Source organism: Alosa sapidissima, chromosome 5 (genome assembly GCF_018492685.1).
Source record: "Alosa sapidissima isolate fAloSap1 chromosome 5, fAloSap1.pri, whole genome shotgun sequence".
In the NCBI taxonomy this organism is placed as follows: Eukaryota; Metazoa; Chordata; class Actinopteri; order Clupeiformes; family Clupeidae; genus Alosa; species Alosa sapidissima.
Genome location: NC_055961.1, coordinates 19559994 through 19582493, shown reverse-complemented (window position 1 = coordinate 19582493; position 22500 = coordinate 19559994). Strand labels below are relative to the sequence as shown.

The 22500-nt window shown below is 43.1% G+C and overlaps 1 protein-coding gene and 1 long non-coding RNA gene across 4 annotated transcripts in view; one reads left to right on the top strand and one right to left on the bottom strand.

The window, feature by feature from the left end:
• The window catches only part of LOC121708831 (protocadherin Fat 3), a 70657-nt gene extending 52341 nt beyond the window's left edge, over positions 1 to 18316 (top strand). Inside the window, exons 24-31 of one of the 3 annotated variants that reach the window (XM_042091750.1) lie at positions 1666 to 1900; positions 2240 to 2393; positions 6972 to 7891; positions 9356 to 9454; positions 12237 to 12296; positions 15880 to 15918; positions 16435 to 16500; positions 16900 to 18316. In XM_042091750.1, the coding sequence (XP_041947684.1) occupies positions 1666 to 1900; positions 2240 to 2393; positions 6972 to 7891; positions 9356 to 9454; positions 12237 to 12296; positions 15880 to 15918; positions 16435 to 16500; positions 16900 to 17819 (2493 nt within the window). In that variant the 3' untranslated portion in view covers positions 17820 to 18316. Of the gene's footprint in view, positions 1 to 1665; positions 1901 to 2239; positions 2394 to 6971; positions 7892 to 9355; positions 9455 to 12236; positions 12297 to 15879; positions 15919 to 16015; positions 16277 to 16434; positions 16501 to 16899 lie in introns of those variants that run through there. The other 2 variants (XM_042091751.1, XM_042091752.1) reach the window with 2 other exon arrangements.
• The window catches only part of LOC121708836, a 139007-nt gene that overhangs the window by 76388 nt on the left and 40119 nt on the right, over positions 1 to 22500 (bottom strand). The gene's annotated exons all lie outside the window — the stretch shown is intronic.

Below are 22500 nucleotides of genomic sequence, written 5' to 3'. Positions count from 1 at the left end.
CCAGACTCAGGTGAGACAGCCAGACTCGGGGTGAGACAGCCAGACTCAGGCATTTCTGGTAGCACAGGAAACAAAACTGGACAAATGGTAACTTGGACACAAACAAAATGATCAAAACAAGATTTAAAGTGGACATTTAATAGAGTATTACATTTAAGTCTGATTCATTTTCATTTCAAATGAACTGCGTTGGTTTTAAATGTTTCAATTGGAAATCCTATAGGAACAGATTGAAAAGGTCTATACTATACTGAAATGGTTTTACTGTTATTAGAAGTTTTGTCATTGAATTGTGTATGTAGGTGTTGGAGGTTGTTACAGTTTATACATGACACTATTGTGTTAAGCTTCAAGAATAAGCATCAGTGGAACTATAAGATAAATACCATAGTTTCCCCTTGGGATCCAAGTGCTTTGTTTAGGCGTGTTGCACATCATGTAATTGGAGGTTGCCACTGCACTGTTCTACAGTAAAACAAGACTCAATGAGTTCACATGAGTTACACATGAGTTACATGAAGTCTGTTGTCACATAGACTGTTCTACAGTCTACAGTATGTGTGGTCAGGTTTGTCCAGAGCACCTACAGTTCTCCCTCCTCTGGTACTTGTGGACTTGGAGGTGTCCCCCGTTAAAAATGACATATTTTCAGCACTTCTGTATTGCACTTGCAGTGCAGCCCAGCTCTCTCTCCTGCTCCTCTGTCTCCCAGGTTGAATTGACATATTTACAGTATTAACTGTGTATAGCACTCACAGCGTTCCTTCCACCTCCTCCTCCTCCTCCTCCTCCTCCTCCTCCTCCTTCTCCTTCTCCTCCTCCTCCTCTGTGTTCCTCTGGTGCGTCAGCTGCTCAGATGCCTAAATATCTTATTTTGAGCAAGGCTGAGTGCATCCTCAGTAACCCTACTCATCCACTACACAATAAGTTCCAAGTAAGCCAGCGGGGCAAGGGAAGGACTCTCCAAAGGAGAATAAAAACCACCAGGTTCAGCAAGCGGTTTGTCCCTTCGGCAATCACCCTTTTAAATGAAAGAGACCGTTCAAAACAAAGGACTTGATAGTCTATTCTGTGCAATAGGCTACATGCCCGAAAAGCTCTTCCTATATGCTCATTTATTTCCGGTGGAGTGTTAACTGTGTTGTAAAGGCATCTTCTGTTGTATTCTGCTCCTAACATCTTCACTCCGATACTGAATATCTTGTTTGCCCAATAATAACACTTTTAACTCACATAAATCCTTCTTCATAGTAATCGTGCTGATTTACTAGGTGCAACACCCAACCGGGTCGGTGTAGACACTAATTACATTAGCAATAGCGGCAGGTTCAAACACACCTGGCTCCACCGGAAACAAATGAGTGCACAGACAGCCTTTCGTGCACGTAGCCTATAACATCAGGCAGCTTCCTTTAAATCTCTTTGATTTATTTTACTGCATTTGATAAATTTTAGGCTAATTTGTTGTCTGTGGAGAATGTGCGTGGAGTGTGTGTGTGTGTGTGGATGTGTGTGTCTTTGTGTGTTGGGAACTGCATATTTGTGTATTTATCTATCTATATGCTTAAATGTGTGTGTGTCTGCACCTTGACCACCTGAATTTCCCTTTTTTGAGGATTCTAAAGTTTGACTTGACTTTGACTTTTGACTTTGACTCTGGTGCAGGTCCGTCCACCGGCGCTGCGTCTGAAGCGGCCTCCGCGTGCCCAGGGCGGCTTCCAGGGCTGCCTGGGCGGGATGGTGCTCAACGGCAACGAGCTGCCGCTGCAGAACAAGCGTAGCCGCTACGCCGAGGTAGCCGCCGTCAGCGAGGTCAAGCTGGGCTGCATCCTCTACCCTGACCCCTGCGCCACACAGCCATGCCTCAACATGGCCCTCTGCACCAGCCTGCCATCTGGAGGTGTGTGTGTGTGTGGAAGTGCGTGTGCGTATATGTGGAAGTGTGTGCGTCCGTGTATGCTTTAGACACACTGTCAGTGTGTGGGTATACAGTAAATGTGTGTTTGTGTGTGTGTGTGTGTGTGTGTGTGTGTGTGTGTGTGTGTGTGTGTGTGTGTGTGTGTGTGTGTGCTTTAGCCTCACTGTGAGTGTGTGTGGGTGCATGCCTCTCCCTAAGAGCCCAAACACATCTTTTCATCCGTCCCCGAGTGTATACATTACTCTAAAGTGAGCTGACGTTCTGATGGCTGGTGCTGTGTGTGTTGTTTTTGTTTGTTGTTTTTGTTTTTTTCCCATTCAGCGTTTGAGTGCAGCTGCGGAGCACAGTACACGGGGGAGCGCTGCGAGACGGAGGTCACGTCCTGCATGCCCAACCCCTGTCAGAACGGAGGAGACTGCAAGGCTGTGGGCACCACCTTCCTCTGTGGCTGTCCGAAAGGATTTGCCGGCCTCCTGTGAGTTACTCAGGCCTGAGACACATACACACACACACACACACACGCATAGGCAAACACACACACACACGCACACATATAGACACACACACACACACACACACACACACACACACACACATACTGTAGATACAAACACACACACACACACATAGACAAATACTGTACATACATTGTCAAGTTGTGCCTAGTGTTCTGTGCAAAATCCTCAACTTGAAAGATGGAAAGACATCTATGGAGATTTTAAGAATGCTGGATTCCACTCAATGACTTGAGAAATAAACTGTGGCTTTTGTTTCCTCTTTTTGTTTCTTTTATTTTCTTTGAATTCAGAGGCAGGCATATGCAGTCACTTTTAATTCAATTTAGCATCCATTTAGCAGTTATTAACAGTCATTTTCACCAGGTGAAAAACCTTTTAAAAGGCAGACAAATTCCAAATGTTCCTAGCATACTGTAACATTAAGGAATCACTCAGTAGAAAAATAGATTCATAAGGCAGTTTCAAACATGGCAGTATAAGCATGGGTAACCAAACATTTAAATAAGCAAAGAATGTTCAAGTATAAAACCTAATTTAATAGAAAAATATATCTATGAATAGAAAAATATCTCTGAGTAGAAAACACACATAAATATACACATGTAGACCATATTAAATTACACAGAACCCAACAAACATTCCAAAGCCAACTGTAGCTTAAATTTCACAGGCCCATTAGCACCCTCTATACAATACAGCTAGCCCCTATCCAGCTTTAGCAAACATTATTTAAATCGCTAGGCATATGAAATAACATCTGTGCATTTACTTAAAAGCATGGGCAGCAGGTGGAACTGCAACTCCACAGAGATCATGTCTCAAGCCAGTTAAGGTGTGCATTTGGTTCGAGCACCAACATTGTTCAAGAAGCGGTATAAATCCCTTACCGTCAGTCTCTCCAGCTTTTAGATGTCCCAGATTGCACATAACTTTGTGTACATACGCAGGTAATTCTTTGCCGTTTGCTTCAGCATTTGTAAGCGTCTGCTCTAGCGTTTGCTGTCGTGCCTCCACCATTCACTCCTGCTTTGTACTTAATTAGCCACCTGTCTTGGAGATGCGTCACTCACGTGAATGTCAAACGAAATGTAAAGTTTGACTGACTAAATTTTGTATACAAAACAATAGTGAAGACTGTATAAGGCAGGGGTGTCAAAACATCAGGCCCGCCAGCAGGTTTCATACCCCATATATTTTTGGTAGGAAGGCAAAATTAGGGGAAAAAAAGAAATTCACATCCAGTTGTCTTCTGTGTTATAAGCGATATTTGTATGATATGACAAATTGATTAAACGTAGCACTACAAACCATCCTCAGCAAGGAATTAGCAGAAAAACTAACATGGAAGTAGGGCATTTCAAGAGAGAAAGAGCAGTATATGACAGCATTATTGTGTACTTGTTTGCTCATAAGTGATATAATCAAACAGCACTCTGATAACCATGCAGAAAAATTTAAATTATAATGACCATGACAATAACAGCCCCCCATGAGGTTTCATTTCAACAAATTTGGCCCACTACCTAATATGAGTTTGACAAGGTCTTAAGGTCACTCTCACTCTCCCTTGCTAAAGCGCAAAATGATTTGGTCCGCCTGCACAACGATTGATAAGGTATCTCATTTTGTTTACATAGTTGAGCATCGCTAGTAGTGGACAGCTAGTTGTTGTGCTGCTGGTACAATGTCTTTCTCCAAGAAAACCAAGTCGGATTACCAAAAAACAAATGCAAAAACGAGAAAAAGAGAGATGAAAATGAGGGGAAACAGATGCTAATAAACTTCTTTCCAAAGAAAGGTGAGCACACACGTTAAAACACGAAATCCCATGGTGTTAAACTGCTTGAATATCTCCGCAATAGAACTGAGGCAACCCATTGAAAGAGCAGAAAATACACCTTCCTCGGTTACACAGGTAATCTGAGGTAGCCTATCTCGTGATCCACTTCCATCTCAATCTCTTTCAGAAAGACTTGGTGCCAGCTTGATTCATGCCCTATTCTACATGCTGGTCATTTTAGTGGTTCTGGGCGCAATTTCCCTCCTTCCTTTCGGTTGTTGTTAGTCTTAACTTTTTTTTTTTTTTTTTTACTCAGTAACGCATGGGATTTGTGATGTAGCGAAGTACAATACTTCACTCAAAACGTAATCAAGTAAAAATAAAAGTACTAATTTGAAAAACTACTTAAAAAAATACAAAATACACAAAAAAAAAACACTCAATACAGTAAAATGAGTAAATGTATTTCGTTACTTTCCTTTTTTTATGTTTTAAGATACAGCAAAACTTGATTATGATTATGATTGTGATTCTGCATTTTGACTTTCAGATTTACTCTGCAATAGGTCTATCTAGGTTGTGATTTATTTCTGTTATAGTTGTGTCTGCTGCCATTTTGTCCCACAGTGAGTCATTTTCCCCCATTGCACCGACACTGGATTTGAGGGTTCTCCTACCTGCCAAATTCCCACTTTAATCTCTGCACACACACACACACACACACACACACACACACACACACACACACGCATGCATGCACAGAAATTAACACAATCACACATGCACATTGCACAAAGATAAACAAATACACACTTACACAAACACAAATAAACTCATATGTACACACATACACAAACAAACACACATGCACATGCACACACACACACACACACACACACACAGACACAGACACACACAAACACAAACAGACACACACACACAGGGTAAATACAGAATGAGAGAGAGGAAGTGAGGGAGGGCTTTATGACAAATAAGAAACTCTGTGCAGTACACACACCCTGCACTCTTTTTTCCACAGTCTTCCTCCATGTAAACATTTTCAGCACTTCTCACAACAGTGTTTGTGCAGTGTAGCGATTCAGTCGTTTAACTTTCAAATAATTTACATAACAATTCACAGACACACTGTTGAGGAACAAACTTCTCCACTAGAGGGAGCCATTAAACACAGCTGAACTCTGTGAAGTCTGTGTCCCCTGACATGCTTACTGGTAGGTCTGAGGTAGTAGGTCTAAGGTAAAATGAGGCACTGCATACAAGTTACAAAACATGAGACCTGCACTTTGAGTGAACCCTCCTCCGGTTTCTCTCTGTTCTCAAGTGGACTTAGTTTTGATTGACATTCTTCAAGTCCAATCCCTGGGTTTATCTTGTCTTAAGACGCAGGGCTGATGTGGTTAAAAATCTGAGATTTTCTGTGAAGCTTCAGTATCTCAGTAAAGCTGCCAAAGTCGTGGCCATGAGACTGGCTTTAAGATATGCGTTTGAGCATCCAGACAAAACAAATAAATAAATAAATAGATAGATAGATAAATAATCATCTATATCCAAGTCTTACAGATAGAAAATGGAATCAGATTGCGTTTTTCCAGCATCGTCTTATCCGTCAGATTAATTTCCCCGCGGGATGCGTGCCGTTGTTTGAGTTTGGGAAGAATTTTCAAAAGCTTAGGCTCAGGCCCTGACTGAGACTTTTCCCCAAAAACTTGCTTATTACTTTCAAGTCAATGACTTTGAAAGCAGTGACAGTACAATGACACATCTGTCTCAGAAGAGTTCCTTTTTGGAACAACAAGCACCAGGGTGAAATTATTAAACACATCGCTGCCAATGAAAGCAGACAGCCAGGAACATCAAATACTTTCAGGTTCCCTTTATTTGAACCTTGTGCCATAAAATGAATGAAACCATAAGAATGTAATCGTATCCTAATGCCTTTGCAGATGTTGTACTGTACTATTGTATCTCAGAGGAGTAGCTCCATGTTTGATGTAATGTTTGAATGACGGTGTCATGTTTCCATTATACGTCATTCCTATGACAGTGGTCATGAAGGCTAATATACAGTATATTATGACCTCAAGGTGAACACATGACTTTCTGGCTTCCACCTGGATGCTGAATCAACCACTTAAAGGTGCAGTCAGTGATTTTACCTGATCTCAAGCCCATCAAATGTGAGAGAGGTACTGTAGTTACAGTATTTGTACTCACATGGGTAAAAGAGGAGCCAGAATTATAATAGGATAACAAGAAAAGACCAGAAGAATAGAAATAAAATAAGGTAACAATGCATAAAAGATTAATTCCAAAAATAGAGATTAGGTGCAATAAATAAATTAGCATTTATAAAAACAATAGAGCAGAATAAAAACAGTAAAACATGCAATTAACACACGGGACTGCATAGTGCATATCTTGGGTGGCTGGTGAAAACAACACATATTACTTATCTGTCCTTTTGTCTAAACGTTTCTTTATGCCCGGTGCGCTATGCCCGAAACGTTTGTCCATTTCTGTTTTTCATGGCCTGTAATGCTGTCTCAGCACTTTGACTACAGTTATGTATATATCTCAGTCCCTGAATGCGGCCCCTACTTTTCTACTACCTGACTGAAGCTTATCTGTCCTTCACATGACTATATACCATCAATTTAAAGAGGATGACTACTGTAGTTGCCTGATGAAATCATACCTCCAAAAGTGGCAAATTGTCTCCTCTCTACTGTCACAGGTGTGACGAGGACGTGAACGAGTGCGAGCGTGAGGTGTGTGACAACGGCGGCGCCTGCGTGAACACCGTCGGCACGTTCTACTGCAACTGCACGGCGGGCTACGAGGGCCAGTTCTGCAGCCTGCTGTCGGCCGAGCTGCCCGATACCGAGGTGAAGCCACTGACATACGTGGGGCCCGTGGAGATCATTGGCATCGGAGTGCTGGCGTTCGTCGTGCTCGTCCTGCTCCTGCTGCTGGCCATCTTCCGCAAGCAGATCCTCCGCAAGGACTGGGCACGGGCCGAGGCCGTGGGCATGTCCACCGAGGCCAGCTTCATGCTGCACAAGACGGGCACCGGGGCCGAGGGCATCGAGTTCAAGGCCGTCCGAGTCGCTGGGACCACAGGGGGCGCCGCCGCAGCCGCCACCGTGGGTCACCAGGGTCAACGCTCGGGCGGTCTCTATGGAAACGAAGGCCCGCCGCAAGTCCTGGTGCGACCCACGGGCTACACGACGCCCCACGGCCCCTCGGGCGACGGCCGCATAAGCCCCGACCTGGACAAGACAGAGTCGTCCTCGGCGACGACGAGCGGACTGGCCACACTTTCCTACCCGCCACTGGTCAGCCGTTTCCAGGCTGACGCGGCGGCACCTCATTTCCTGGACAGTGGTGTGGGCCGCAGGGGCGTGGCTGTGTGCAGCGTTGCACCACACCTCCCTGCCATCCTGCCTGGCCACTCGGAGCGCAGTCCTGTCCACAAGCCCCCCTGGGAAAGGGACGCGTATGACTATGAGGACGCTGACACCGAGGAGGGGAACGATGAGGACGACGATGATGGGACTGAGGGGACGGAGGAGGAGAGCCAGGAGAGCGGGTCTCTGGAGTGGCAGCACATGCCCTACCGCCCCGACAGCAGAGCCAGCGGAGCCAGACCGCAGGGTAGGACAACCCCTCTCATAACCCCACATAACCTTTCATAATCTCTCATAACCCCACATAATCCCACATGACCTCTCATAACCCCACATGACCCCACATAACCTCTCATAATCTCTCATAATCTCGCATAGCCCCACACAACCCAACGTATCCTCTCATAACCTCTCATAACCCCACACAACCCCACATAACCTCTCATCTCATAATCTCTCATGATATATCACTACCCCTCATAACCTCTCATAAACCCACACAATCTCCCATAACCTCACATAACCTCTCGTAACTCCTCATAAAGGGCAGGGTAGGACATCACTACTAAAGGGCAGGGGCAGGGCAATGTCAGGAAGAACAGCCACAGAGAGAGAAAGTACACCCTTAGGAATATAATGTTCCCCAGAAACAAATAAAGAACGCCTTTAAAAATAGAATTTATTCACTATGTGTTAGTTGTGGAATGACCAAATATTATATTTGAGTTATTTCCCAGTCTACAGTTGAAAAAGATGAATAAAACGAAATTAATGACGAATTATACGAATGTAACTTTATAACCCTTTTGGTTAGGTCTAGGGAAGGAGAATAAATAATTGTCTGAGTTTCATTTAGAACAGTTTGGGGACCTGTGAATTGTTCTACAGCGCGGGAGATAATTGTTAAAAAACCGCCATCTGCTATTGTGCATAGAGGAATAAATAGGCCAACAGGAACAATTTTTCTCCCCATAAAATATTCATCACTGGAACTTCTGTGCAGGTAAGTGAAAAACACTTCAAGACTAATGCTCATCTGGCAGCCTGTCTCTCTGGCGTGTTGGATACAGACAGTGAAAGCCTTATCATGATTACACCTCAGCCGAGCCAAAAGACTGTATAGCATCTGTTTGGCAACAGCCCATCAATGCCACAACCCAATCAGGCTCTTTTCACAGAGCTATTTCTCCTCCATATTAACCTTTTATTTATTCAGTAGCTGTTTATTGTCATCAACAGTGATGGTATGTACCAAAGGTTATTTGTTGTGAAGTGAAAATTGAGTGTATAGTGTTTATTTGTATGTACTATTTATAATATACTTTATAAATAGTAACATAGAAAAAATATGTTTTATATCATCTACCTTTTGCACGTTGAACAGCATTATGCCATTTTAACATGAAATATATAGACCCTTTCAACAATAAAAACAAAAACAATGCTTGAACATTCTATTTGGTTCCCAATCTACTTCCTCTGCATTAAGATAACATATGGAATGTTAAAACAGAAGCCTGTGGGGCCAACTATGATGCTGATAATGGAACTCTCTTGAAAGGGTCTATATCCAAATGCTTTACCACAGATTTATCACAAAAGTTTTGTACATGACAAGTGTGATTGCTGTATGTTTGTTTTAAAGATTGTATCCAAATGGGAGCTTTTATTTGGCTTATGAGTGCTCTGCATGGCGCTTATTCTCTTGCAGATGTGTCTAACTTGGTGGAGGAGGTGACATGTTTCTCAGATAACAATTCCGAGGCGCGTTCGCTTCGTTCGTTCCAGTCGGACTCCTGCGATGATAACGGTAGGGTGCTTACACATGCACGCACACACACACACACACACACACACACACACATCGCCCAAACTCTCTTTGTGCTTCTGCCTCGCATTCTGTGTGCATCATTAGACTGTGGTGGCAGCTTCTCTCCCTCCTTTTGTTCTCGTTTTTGAGCATCTCACAGGCAGACAATCCTTTCAGAATTTCATATCATGGCTGCCTCAGAAATAAAACACAGTATTACATGTAACACCTCCAGGAAGAGTTGACGGTTTTAATTCAGAATTTACAATCAGCATACCCAGGCCCTTAACATGCCTTTTCTCCAGCCGGGGCTGAGATTTGAAGATTTGAAAATAGATAATAATATGTAACAGCTTCTAAAATTTCCAGGAAATGTATTAGCACAGAAAAGCTCCTTGATTTAAACCCTACATACGTCCATTGGGAAGTCTAATGTTAATGCACTGAAACTGCTTGAGTCTGGGGCCAAAACTGTCAAATGACACCCTGGGTTGATTGACCAGGAGATGTCACTCTAGAAAAGGCAATAACCACAACCCCTTTGAAAACCTCTCAGTGTTTTCGCAAGCCATGCACTGCCTTGAACTAATCTACAGTGTTTTGCTCCCAGACTGATATGGATGCAGTTTGTACATAATTGTGGCACAGTGATTAGTATGCAAGTTTTTAATTTAAATAGTAGATAGTTAAAGAAAAAAAAAACTTTTGCAGACAGACTCAGAGAGTTAGTCCACTTTGTATTATGTAAACTTCTAAGGCCTTTTCTCACTCTGTCCAAGCATAGCACCATTGTACAAAGGACCACATTGGACAATCCTCTACATCCTTTAGTCCTCGCATCCACACCCACATACACAGAGCCAGTGTGGATGCACCAGCAATTTCGTCTCTCAGCATTTAATTTCATGCCCTCATGCCTTTAAAACTCTTCAAAATGTGTTTTAGTTTCCCCTTCCTGTTTGGCTGCTGTTTTAGCCCCCTGTTTCTGCACTGCCTTTTATCAATGGGCACAGAGCATTAGAGGAGGAAACTCTCTTAGTGGAAAACCCTCTGAAAAAGTCTGCAGTGCCAGCCAACATCAGGAAGACCAGAGCAAGAGCTCTCTCCCAGAGGGCAAGCTTAAAAAGCCAGAGAAAAGAAGAAAAAAGAAGAGAGGGAGAAAGAAGCAGAAGGCCAGGGAGAGAGAGAGAGAGAGAAAGGGAGATGGAGGGAGAGAATGAGAAAGAGAGGGAGAGAGAGAGAGAGAGAATGAGAGAGAGAAAGAGAGAGAATGAGAGAGAGGGAGAGAGAGAGAAGGGGAACGAGAGAATTAGAGAGAAAGAGACAGAGAGGAGAGAGAGAGATGAGAGAGAGAGAGAGAGACGGACGGGAGAGAATGAGAGAGAGAGAGAAAGGGAGAGAGATGGAGGGAGAGAATGAGAAAGAGAGGGAGAGAGATAGGGAGAGAGAGAGAAGGGGAACGAGAGAATTAGAGAGAAAGAGACAGAGAGGAGAGAGAGAGATGAGAGAACATATTCCCGGCTTCAGTCTGCACATAACAGTTGAACTCAGAATTCGTGTTAACTTCTGCATTCACGCCACGTATGAAAGCTCAAAATTAAATCGCTGCAACGCTACCCATTTCCCAAATTCATTCCATGTATAAGAGTTGGACTTAAATCAGTGGGTAACACTACACAAAGTACAGTAAGCTATAGGCAGTCCCTTTGGGGCCTTGAGAGAGTGAGAAAAACATAATCTAACATTCTGCAGCATTTCCAGTGCATAATCATTATTCAGAAAGTGCTCCAGTTACCTGCTCTCAATATACGGTTCTTCTGTGGAGCGACTATCCATTCCAGCAAGTGGAGAGAGCTTTAATGCACTTCCAAAGGTTTGCACATATGTTAAGTGCTGCAGGGTGGTAGTCAATCACCACTACAGCTTGATGCAGTTTTGCTAGGCTGTACGTAAGAAGGTCATGAAGACTACTTGTATATCCCCCTCACTGTTCAAATGTAACTGTAAATCCAATATGCTGCGTCGTAGCCTCTGGCGCCTGACAGGGGTTGTAGCCAGAGTGGATGAATTCCAAATGATTCATGGGTAAATAAACAGAGCCACATGCATGCAAGTAGAAACTCACATAAACAAAATGTATATGCAAGCACATTCAATGCAAACACGTAGAGTTGTTCCTATAGTAGTCATACACAGAGCCGATAGACATAAATACAAACAAATAAACACCTCACAAACACAGCACTCAAACAAACACCACTCACAGACACAATACACACACACAGACATAAACACACAGACAGACAGACACACACACACACACACAGCATTGTTTCAACACTAGTTATACAGTGTTGCTGCTGTATAATTTTGCTGTGTGGAGGTAATTAAGGGTATTTAAAAGTTATCATCTCCAGCCGTCAACATGAGTCGGATTAGCGAAGTCTCGCCGTGGCTCTGCTCTGCCCCAAAGTGCCCACTGGAAAGACTGACCCAGTCAGAGCCATAATTGCTTTCCGTCCTCGGCTCAGGCGAGGGAGACTACAAGCCTCTTAAGACGCTCCCGCGTCCACACTATCTGCCTCCTCAGAAGGACCTGAGATGCACGCCTTAATCCAAATGAAGTAACAACTCCATTTATACTGTGCTCGTATAGCCTCTTTTTTGATTAGATCAGCAGAATCCAAGTACAGTATGTGGACTGTGTAAAGTGCACAGGCCTTTTTGCCTGCCCTGTGCTTTGTTCAGTTCATGTAATCACCCTTCTCTTTCATTCTGCAAGCTTCCATTGTAACGGTCATTCGACTGGTCAATGACACAGTGGACACCATTGAGAACGAAGGTACTCAAGCACATCTTAACGCACTATTATTTTGTTATTTTGTGAGGTTAATAAATTATTCACTTTGATCATTTATGGCATCACTTTGATCATTTATGGCATAGGTTTATTTTAAAGTCTGCTTTTGAACCAGTAATTACTGATTAGTACATGGTTAATAATATGTTATCATAAAAACTACCAAAATATACTGTGTTTAAATTAATATCTTTGTTAATTATTAAGCAAATAATCTTGCAAAGTAGTTCAAAAGTTTCTTGGTATGTTTCTAAGATCAATTTTTAAAAGATTAAAAATACAAGCTTTACTACATGATTGATGCAAAAACAATTGATGTATTTTGCTTCTTTGAGGTAAAAGTTTTCAGCCAAGGACACAAAATGCAAATAAGCCAGTCGGCACTTTGCAAGATAAACTTTCTCATTGAGCCTGTACAGTCACAAAATGTGCTATCCAAAAACCTGCTTGTATTTTTTCCCCATAGCACTAATAGCATATTGTCACTTAAGCATGTGCACATAATAGTCTTACCGGTACTGATCATATGTTGCTGTATCGAAGCTGCTCAGCCACATTCCAAATCCAGAACCATGTGGTCTGTGAGTGATTTAACACCACATTTTTTAGCACATAAACAGATTTTTTAGCACATAAAATCTTTATAGCAGGAATCAGGATTCTTTATTGCAGGAATCTATTTTGAGTGCCTGCACAAGGTCACTTGCATTAGTGCCGTGACTTACAGAGACACTTTGGAAAGAGGGCAGTGAGCCCTCACCAAACCCATAGAGTCACTTAGAAACATGCTTTGGGGTTTATCATGGCAACGACATAGTCTCCCACTCCTTTCGTTGATCAGCTTTGGTGTACTGTTTTGAGGAGAGGTCATTAGAACAGGCATTGTTTGGGATGCAGAGAAATGGCAGTAATTAGCACAGGCTAAACCATTAATGTCAGAGAGCCCTGACTTTAACATAAACAGTGCTGATAATCAACAAGCTTACATGAGGTCCAGCACACAAGGTAATGAGATGGCGGCACTGGGTTGCGACCTTGATTGCCTGTCCATTAGGCACCAGGCAGTAAATTGGCACATTATTAATGTTTGTCATCAAAAAGGTTCCTGACCAGCTGAACACCGCTGTGACCCGAGATGTTCTAAAACGACATCTCGGCCTATGACAGTGGCAGTCGGTAAGTTTCCATGGCAACTAACGAGAAAAAACAACAACACGTTATTGTACATTTTGCTCAGAAATCCGTGATGAGCAACCCACATGGTTCAAGTCATTGATCTGCTCTTGACTGTGACCACATGTTTTTGTACATAACTGTACAACAGGAATTATAATGGTTAATCCATTTTAGTCCATCCATTCATCCAGTTTTGTTTCAGCATGATCTCAGAAGCCAATCGTTTTGCAATTTTGGCATCTGCTAATTCATTCTTGTCCCTAGAGGTTAATGATGCTACAGAATCTCTCTTCTCTACACTGGCATTCTGTCTGCACACAATGTGTCCTCTTTCCAATAGACTCACTCATTCTCAACCCCGTCACCCACGGCTAACTAGCAGTATCTGTTAAGTACTGTTTTTACTGTCATGTTTCTTCTCAAACCTCCACTGCCGGCACCAGCTGCTTCACTGTCCACAAATGACTTTGTAACATTTTTTACTGAAAAAGAAGATTAGTGCCCAGTTCAATGAGCCTTTAAAAAAAAGACATTACCTTGTAGACACGGTAACATTGATAGATTCTTACTCTTCTCTTAATAAGAAAGACGTTTCTATATTTCTTCAACAAAGTCTTCCAACAACATGCCCCCTTTGGATTCCACTCTGTCCCCTCCTCTGCAATCCATAACACTCACTATAAGCTGGCGCATGTTTGGAGAAGTGCCTTTTTTTTTTTCAAACAAACAAGGGTCACACTTTTGCTCAAGAAAAGTACACCATATTAAGATGAAGAACTATGTCTCCTGTCTCCCTTCTTCCCTTGTCAAAGTTTCTAAAAGAAAGTGGTGTTCAAGAAGGGTTCTGATTTCCTATCTCAGTACAAGCTACTAGACCCTAAGTAGTCTGGTTTCAAGAGCCGTAATTTTACCTGAACTGTTTTTTTTATCTGTGACTGAAGCATTAAAAGTACCTAGAGCCTCTGCTGAGTCATCACTTTGCCTTTGACACAGTGAATTTGACACGTGACATTCTCCTATCTCTATTATCTGAGCTAGGGGTTTCCGGGAAAGTCTCTAAGGATGTTCAGTCAGTGTGTCTTGACAAGGACAGGTAGCAAGGCTTTGTGACCTCCCCATAGGTCGATCTGTCTTAATTCCATGAACCCATCCCTTCGTCCTCTCTCGCCCACTGCGGTCCTCTGACGAGCATCTGCTATGTTGGCCTTACAGCTAACAGCTAACGCTAACAGCTACGCTACACCAGATGCACAATTGAAGCGTTCCCATACACGGAGTGTGAAGGTAGTTTTAGAAGACTGGTCTGATGTATTCAAATGTACGTGCCGCTATCACGTCTGGTGTAAGCCAGTACTATTGATTCTAGTGGAGGCTAATTATTGCAGTGCTTGATGCTTCAGTGGCGAGCCTGTAAAAGGTCACAGTGAAGACTCTTTTCTTCTCTTCATTGGTGGAATCATTTACCGACTGCTCTTCATTCTCGCAATAGTTTGGGGATTTTCAGAAAGCGTTTAAAGACTCATCCGTTTACCTTGTATCTAGCTACTTCATTCTTACAGAGTTGTGCTTTGTATGTTATTGTTATTATTCTGTTACATTTTATTTAAACTATTACTAAAATGAGTATGGTTTTATTAGGCTATATGACTTTACTTTATTTTAATATTAATGTAATGTTAATTGATGTCATTGTAAGTCGCTGTTGACAAATGCGTCAACTGAGCACTATAACTATAAACATAAAATATGGTCCTTCTGGCCCAGTGCAATCCATTAAACTTGGAATTAAATAATACTCCCATTTGTATAGAAACTATATCTTTGGAATCAACAAAGCAGACTTTAAAATAAAGTGTTGCCAAGTATTTATCTTAGAATTTAATTGTTATTATACATAAATCTAAAATATATTGAAACAAATCTGAAGATTATTCAGACAAAATAAAAGCTCCTAATTCACAAACCCAATTAAAAGCCCATAAGCATCATAAATATATTCCTTGTAAGTTGTCATTCATCCTTTATCCCATCTTTAGAACACACAGGCCTGACTCACATGATGTCATTCATTCAGTTCTTGACATGACATCATGATGAATGCTTGGATGAGATACAACCTCCTTCTTCGCTGCTTAATCCACCCTACTGTCTGTGTGTGTGTGTGTGTGTGTGTGTGTCCACTCCCCATAATCCCCTGTCCTGCCTGCCCACTCGCACTAGTAAATCCCTCTGCGCTTGCATGCGTGCCACCGGCTCTCTGTACGCTACCTGTGCCTGACTGTGTGTGTGTGTGTGTGTGTGTGCTTGCATGTGTGCCACCGGCTCTCTGTACGCTACCTGTGCCTGACCGGTACCCACGCTGGTGGGCTTTGTGTTGCTCTGTCCGTAGTGGCCACCCTGGGGGAGATGCAGAGCTATGGAGTCAATGGTGAGTGGCACACGGTCCACCCATTTATTCTTCACCTCTGCCAGGGAGGTTATGTTTTCACCACTTTTCTTTTCTGGTTGGTTGGTTTGTGTGTTAGTCATTAAGGCATCCCACAACTTAGATCAACACCACATCATGGGTTTGTCCTTGGCCCATTGTATAGCACTGCTAACAGACCAACCCAGTAACCAACAGGGTGAAGGTACAGTATAACCTCCTTGGAGGTGGATCTGTTACAGATCCAAGGTGCTTTGAATCAAGGTGCAAGGTCTTGAATTTCCCCTTGAGGATCAATAAAGTATCTATCTATCTATCTTTGCGGGGGCATATGCACTTTACTTTACTGAGTGCCATTCTAGTTCTTGTGAGGTCTCATCATTTGTTTCATCATTTGCTGACTTTCATGGTCCAGTGTTTACCTTGTTTATGTCATGTGTTTCTGTGTCATGTAGTTTAATGCACCTTTTGTTATTGTTTGTTTGTTTTGTTGTTTGTTTGTTTTGTTGTTTGTTTCAGCTCATCAACAGCATCAGCGTGACGATCAAATTTGTGTTGAGTTCGTCAAAGAATACTTTGTGAATTGTAAGAACTGTTTTCCTTATTCTGTATCATTATCCTTATTATCTCTCGTTATCTTTGGTTTCAGCTATAATAGTCATTTGTTTTTTGCAAGAAGACAAGAAGTGTATAGTGTTATTACTTATGAAAGACAAGTGTAATGGGAACACTTTAAAAAGGGAGCAATTACTATTAAAACTTCATTGCTACTAAAACAATAATGCCCTAATGCTAATGCTCTAATGTGCTGTTACTACACAGCCTCTTTGAGTCAGGGTTAGGGCTAGGGTTAGAAACATCATACATAATGCAAGGCTTAAGAAGGAGTTATACAGCCAAACATATGACTGGATTGATGATGAGTGTGTGTGTGTGTGTGTGTGTGTGTCTGTGTGCGTGTGTGTGTGCGTGCTCCCCGTTCAGCATACCACTGGGAGACATCAGAGTGGGTGCCGGATCCGTGTTTGCCCAGCGTTAAGATGCCCCCTCAGTTCCGCCCCGAGCGTCCACCCTCCAGGCACCCCAGCCATGCCGACAACCTCTCCCTCTCCAAAGATTTCCCTCTGAGGGCGTTCAACAACGACGACGACGATGACGTTCTGGATTACCGTACATCTGTGCACGATGTGGAGGAGTGTTCGTCCCCCGTCTATGAGGAGTACGGGGATCAGGACCTTTACGACACACTGCCCGCCACGCGGCCCCTCTACCCGGGCGGGTACCCGTGCGAGGGCAGGGGCAGAGGGAGGTCCAGCCTGAGTACTAGCCCCTGCCCCAGCCCCGGCCCTAGCCAGGCCTGCTACCTGACTGGCTCGTTGTACCTGCCGCCGCTGCGGGCCTGGGACGAGCGACCGCAAAGTTGGGCGCCGGAGGTGCCACCACTGCGAGCAGGCAGCCTGCGCGATGTCGGGGCGCTGCTGGGCCGCGCGTCCAGTCCCAGGCCCCGCCGCATTCCTAGCAGCCTGCGGAACCCCCAGAGCTCCGTCCGGGACCTGACAGAGTACAGCCACCTGCGGACCCCCCAGGGTTCTGTCCGAGACTTGGCACAGTACGGTCATCAGGGTTCGGTCCTAGACTTGGCACAGTACGGTCATCAGGGTTCTGTCCGAGACTTGGCACAGTACGGTCATCAGGGTTCGGTCCGAGACTTGGCACAGTACGGTCATCAGGGTTCGGTCCGAGACTTGGCACAGTGCGGTCACCAGGGTTCTGTCCGAGACTTGGCACAGTACGGTCACGTGCAGATGCCCCAGGGATCTGTCCGAGACCTGTCGCAGTATAGTCACCTACGAACCCCCCAGGGTTCCATTCGGGATCTGTCCCAGTACTGCCGCAGGTACTAAGCCCTTCTCCAGGCACTCCGAGTGCAGCTCCAGCAGCTCAGCACAGCTGCTGCAGCAGAGCCTGTGCTCACCACACACCACACCACACCACACCACACCACACCAAAGTCAAGGGGCCTGTATACACCAGCCACACATAATGACTGAAAAATACAATATATCTGCAATGTACTGTAAAAAAAGCGTCTGTTAGATTAGTACAGTAAATGTAATTGTTTTGTATGGACAGTGGGAGCAGATTGGTGATGGGGAAGGGGGATTAACTGGAACAGAGAGGAAGTGTGTGTGTGTGTGTATGAGTGGAGCTGGTATTTGATTTCGCTCTAAAGAGAACAAAAATCTTCCACTCCACCAATTCATCTCCGTCCACAGCCAGTCCAGGTGGGAACCACCAGCCTCGGACTACGCCGGCCCCGAGTGTGGCTGATCAAGGCCCCGAGTGTGGCTGATCAAGTCCAATATTTAAAGTCTACATAGATGAGAAAGAAATAACGAGAAAAGTAAATAGCTTGTGGGCTCACATGTATTTATTACACTAATATAGCCTACCGAACACTTTTTGCACAAAATACAGAAGTATAAAAAATAATCTGTTGGTGATTTATTGTAAGCTCACAATTACAAAAAAATGAGGAAAAATCCAACCTTGAGAAAAAGGAAAATCTCAGAAAGAAAGAAATATTTTTTTAACAAAAACACGTTGCTCACACTTATTGGCACCCCTGCTTCCCTTTGCCAATAAAACAGCTTGTAATGTTCTCCTTTGACACCCCATAAAGTTGGAGAATACAAAGCAAGGAATTTAAGACCTTAAGTCATGTATTGTAAAGATGTAAGGACCCGGACATTTATTTTGGTTGATTGACCTCTCATGGCCCACTTTTAGTGTCTTGGCAGAGATTGGCAGATTTCCTTTGAAAATGTTCAGGTTTGATACAATGCACCTTAATTAGGTTCCCAAGGCCTTTGGGAATAAAAACAGCCCCACAATAGCACAGCCCCTCCATCTTAATTCTCATTGGGCATGGGGTTCTTTTCAGTATAGCCATTCATCTATGTACGGCAAACCCACCTAAAGCGTGTCTTGCCAAAGAGCGCAATTTGCATGTCATCTGACAATAGACAATTCCAGGCAAAGTCGCTATACCATTCAGTAACTCCTGCTGTTTACATTGGTAATTAAATGACTGGACAGGCTTTTACCTGGCATGACCTCTAAATAATCTATTAGCAGTGAGGGCAGTGGCGGGCCACTTGTGGTAACTTGTGTTTAAATTTATGTGTGTGTGTGTGTGTGTGTGTGTGTGTGAATGTCTTAGATTAAGGAGATTGTGTGATACAGTATGTGTGTGTGTGTGTGTGTGTGTACGAGTATGTGTTTTTATCTAACGGTCTGAGCACGTCTAGACACCTCCTGCCACTTATAATGAAAAAATATAAAAAGAACAAAAAGCACAGTCTCCAGGTCACACATGCCATCTGCTTCTGTCTGATCAAAGCCATCAGCGCTCCTCAAAGCTAAGAATACCAGCAGAAAAGGCAGGGATTTAAAAATGAAACCCGTTTCAATGTTGATGTGCACCAGCGTAGTGTATTTCAGGGCCGAGCAGCCAGCCAGCGATGCAGCTGCAGCATGTTGATTTGGGGGGAAAAGTACAGGGCACTTTTGATGTATTTTTAATGTTTATGTTTAATGTATTTTAGAACCATTTTGAACAAAATGCTGCTTTAATTTGACCAGAGGCTAATTAAAAGTGATGCTTCTAGTGTGCTCACTCGCTCAGTCTGTACTGTCTGGGCTCTGAGCACTCGTTTGTTTTGGAAGTATTTGTGTGTGTGTGTGTGTGTATGAGTGGAGCTGGTATTTGATTTCGCTCTAAAGAGAACAAAAATCTTCCACTCCACCAATTCATCTCCGTCCACAGCCAGTCCAGGTGGGAACCACCAGCCTCGGACCACGGGGAATCGTTCTGTCACACAGACCCCGACCACAAACAACAATAAACAATCAACAGTAAACAATCAAAATGATTGCCTCGCTGCCCCGGAGGGAGAGCATTGATCTGTGTACTGCCAATTAGCAGAAAAGCTAGCCAGAGCAGAGCTACAGTAGGTCAATGACTACAGGAAGTCTTCCTTGGTTGACACCTCTGCCCCTCATATGGTGATAAATAACATGCGTTATATAGCCTGGAGCACGTGTAGCAACGCTGGTGTGATGATGGTGCAATATCACTGTTTCTTTACCGTTCTGGACCCTCTGATTTCTCACCAGCTACTGTAAAGTCAGATGTTTTATTATTGTTTAATGGTCACTCCTTTTGGCAGCCCAAATTGTTTTATTCTCTCTCTCTCTCTCTCTCTCTCTCTCTCTCTCTCTCTCTCTCTCTCTCTCTTTCTTACACACACACACACACTTTCTCTCTAGCATGGTTTTGTTTGTTTATGAATAATTGTGCTGCTTTGTTTTTTAATTAAAGTGAACTAAACTACCTTATATATTGATGTGTCCTTATCCTATCTATCCCCTTACAGTCTAGTGTTTTTCAATCTGTACTGTTTTTAATCTGTACTGTTGCATAACCCACTTTCCTCTGTGGGTCATATGATATCATGACCGGAGCAAGCCAGCATGATTTGTTTTTTTGTTTATGTTTTTGTTTTGGTCCTAGCACATTTGTGTTCTCACCCATGTGGTTCACAGACCTGTGTGAAAAGCACCGCATTTACATGATAAGCAGAGGGCTCCTCACCTTCTAGCCTGGCCGCCACCACCTCTCACATCCAGCGCCGAGCGTTTGCATTGCTGATACCCCCACCTACTCTGTGAACAGAGGGTTGCATGTTTTGCATGCTTTTGCTGCGTCTTCTTTATAGACCCTTTCAAAAGAGTTCCATTATCAGCATCATAGTTGGCCAGGGGCGTCACTAGACCTTATTCACTGGGGCACGTGCCTTAGTAAAAGTCTCCAGTGCCCCAGTAAAATTCTAGCGCTGCTCTCGCTGGAAACGGCATTCATGAGTGCATCTCCGTGCCTGCTTTAGTCATGACTCAAGCCTGTCACTTACCAGCCAATACAAATAAACAAGGAAAAAAAGAAAGGGGGCATAATAGCCAATCAGGAAATAGCACCTCTGTAGCTGGGTAAGATTGAACGCAACAACCAATGAAAATCGTTCACATGATTCTTCCGAGTGTTGTACAGTGGAAACCGCTGGAGCTCATCACATCACTTTGAGGAACAGTGAGGAGAGATGAGGAGGACGAGGGAGGTATGATAATTGGCCACATTAACGGTAACATTAACATTTATGTTGGTAGCCAGTGCTGTGATTTGATCTATCGTTTAATGGCAAACTTAAATAAGTTTGCTGCATTTGCAAATGTAGCCTATAATAATCTATATTATAGGCTACATTAAATTATCACCAAAAGTCAGTATGAAGGCTTTAGTAGGCTATTTAAGCTACAAATAACTGCAGTATTGCCAGGATGACTATAGGACCCTTGCCTGGGAGGGAAGTATATCTCAATTTTTACTAAAAATAAGCTTCCCTTGTGTTAGTAGGAAAGTCTATTAAATTCATGCAGTGAGTATAGGCCTACTTATGCCTATGTGTTTGAATGTTGCTGGATAGTGGCTGCTACAACAATTGAGGGAGAGAGTGCTGGTCCTACAGTATGACAGTGACAATAATGATTTTGAAGCTTGTAGTCTACCCCTAGGCTAGCCATTTATTTCATATTGTGTGCACATTTTTTTTTTATGTATTGGGAGTTGGGGGCCTCTGCCCCAGCAAAGCTCTAGATTTAGAATCGCCCCTGTAGTTGGCCCCACAAGGCTTCCGTTTTAACATTCCATATGTTATCTTAATGCAGAGGAAGTAGATTGGGAACCAAATAGAATGTTCAAGCATTGTTTTTGCTTTTATTGTTGAAAGGGTCTATAATAAACGCCACTGGCAAACCGATTACTGGAGACTTTTTTGCTCAGCTTCTTTGTGAATGTTAATTCCACAAAACTCTTTATACATTGTACTTGCCTAGTCTGTTTGAACTGTGCTCTTATGCTGTTCAAAAGTGTGTTCTCCAACACCAGCCCCGAGTGTGGCTGATCAAGGCCCCGAGTGTGGCTGATCAAGTCCAATATTTAAAGTCTATATAGATGAGAAAGAAATAACGAGAAAAGCAAATAGCTTGTGGGCTCACATGTATCTATTACATAATATAGCCTGCCGAACACTTTTTGCACAAAATACTAAACTACCAATTAATGAGGGGATTTAAATGTGTGTACAGTACCCTCCAGAAGTATAAAAAATAATCTGTTTGGTGATTTATTGTAAGCTCACAATTACAAAAAAATTAGGAAAAATCCAACCTTGAGAAAAAGGAAAATCTCAACAAAAACACGTTGCTCACACTTATTGGCACCCCTGCTTCCCTTTGCCAATAAAACAGCTTGTAATGTTCTTCTTTGACACCCCATAAAGTTGGAGAATACAAGCAAGACATTTAAGACCTTAAGTCATGTATTGTTTGATTTCCTTTGAAAATGTTTAGGTTTGTGTTGGTGCTCATGATACAATGCACCTTAATTAGGTTCTCAAGGCCTTTGGGAATAAAAACAGCCCCACAATAGCACAGCCCCTCCACCATAATTCTCATTAGGCATGGGGT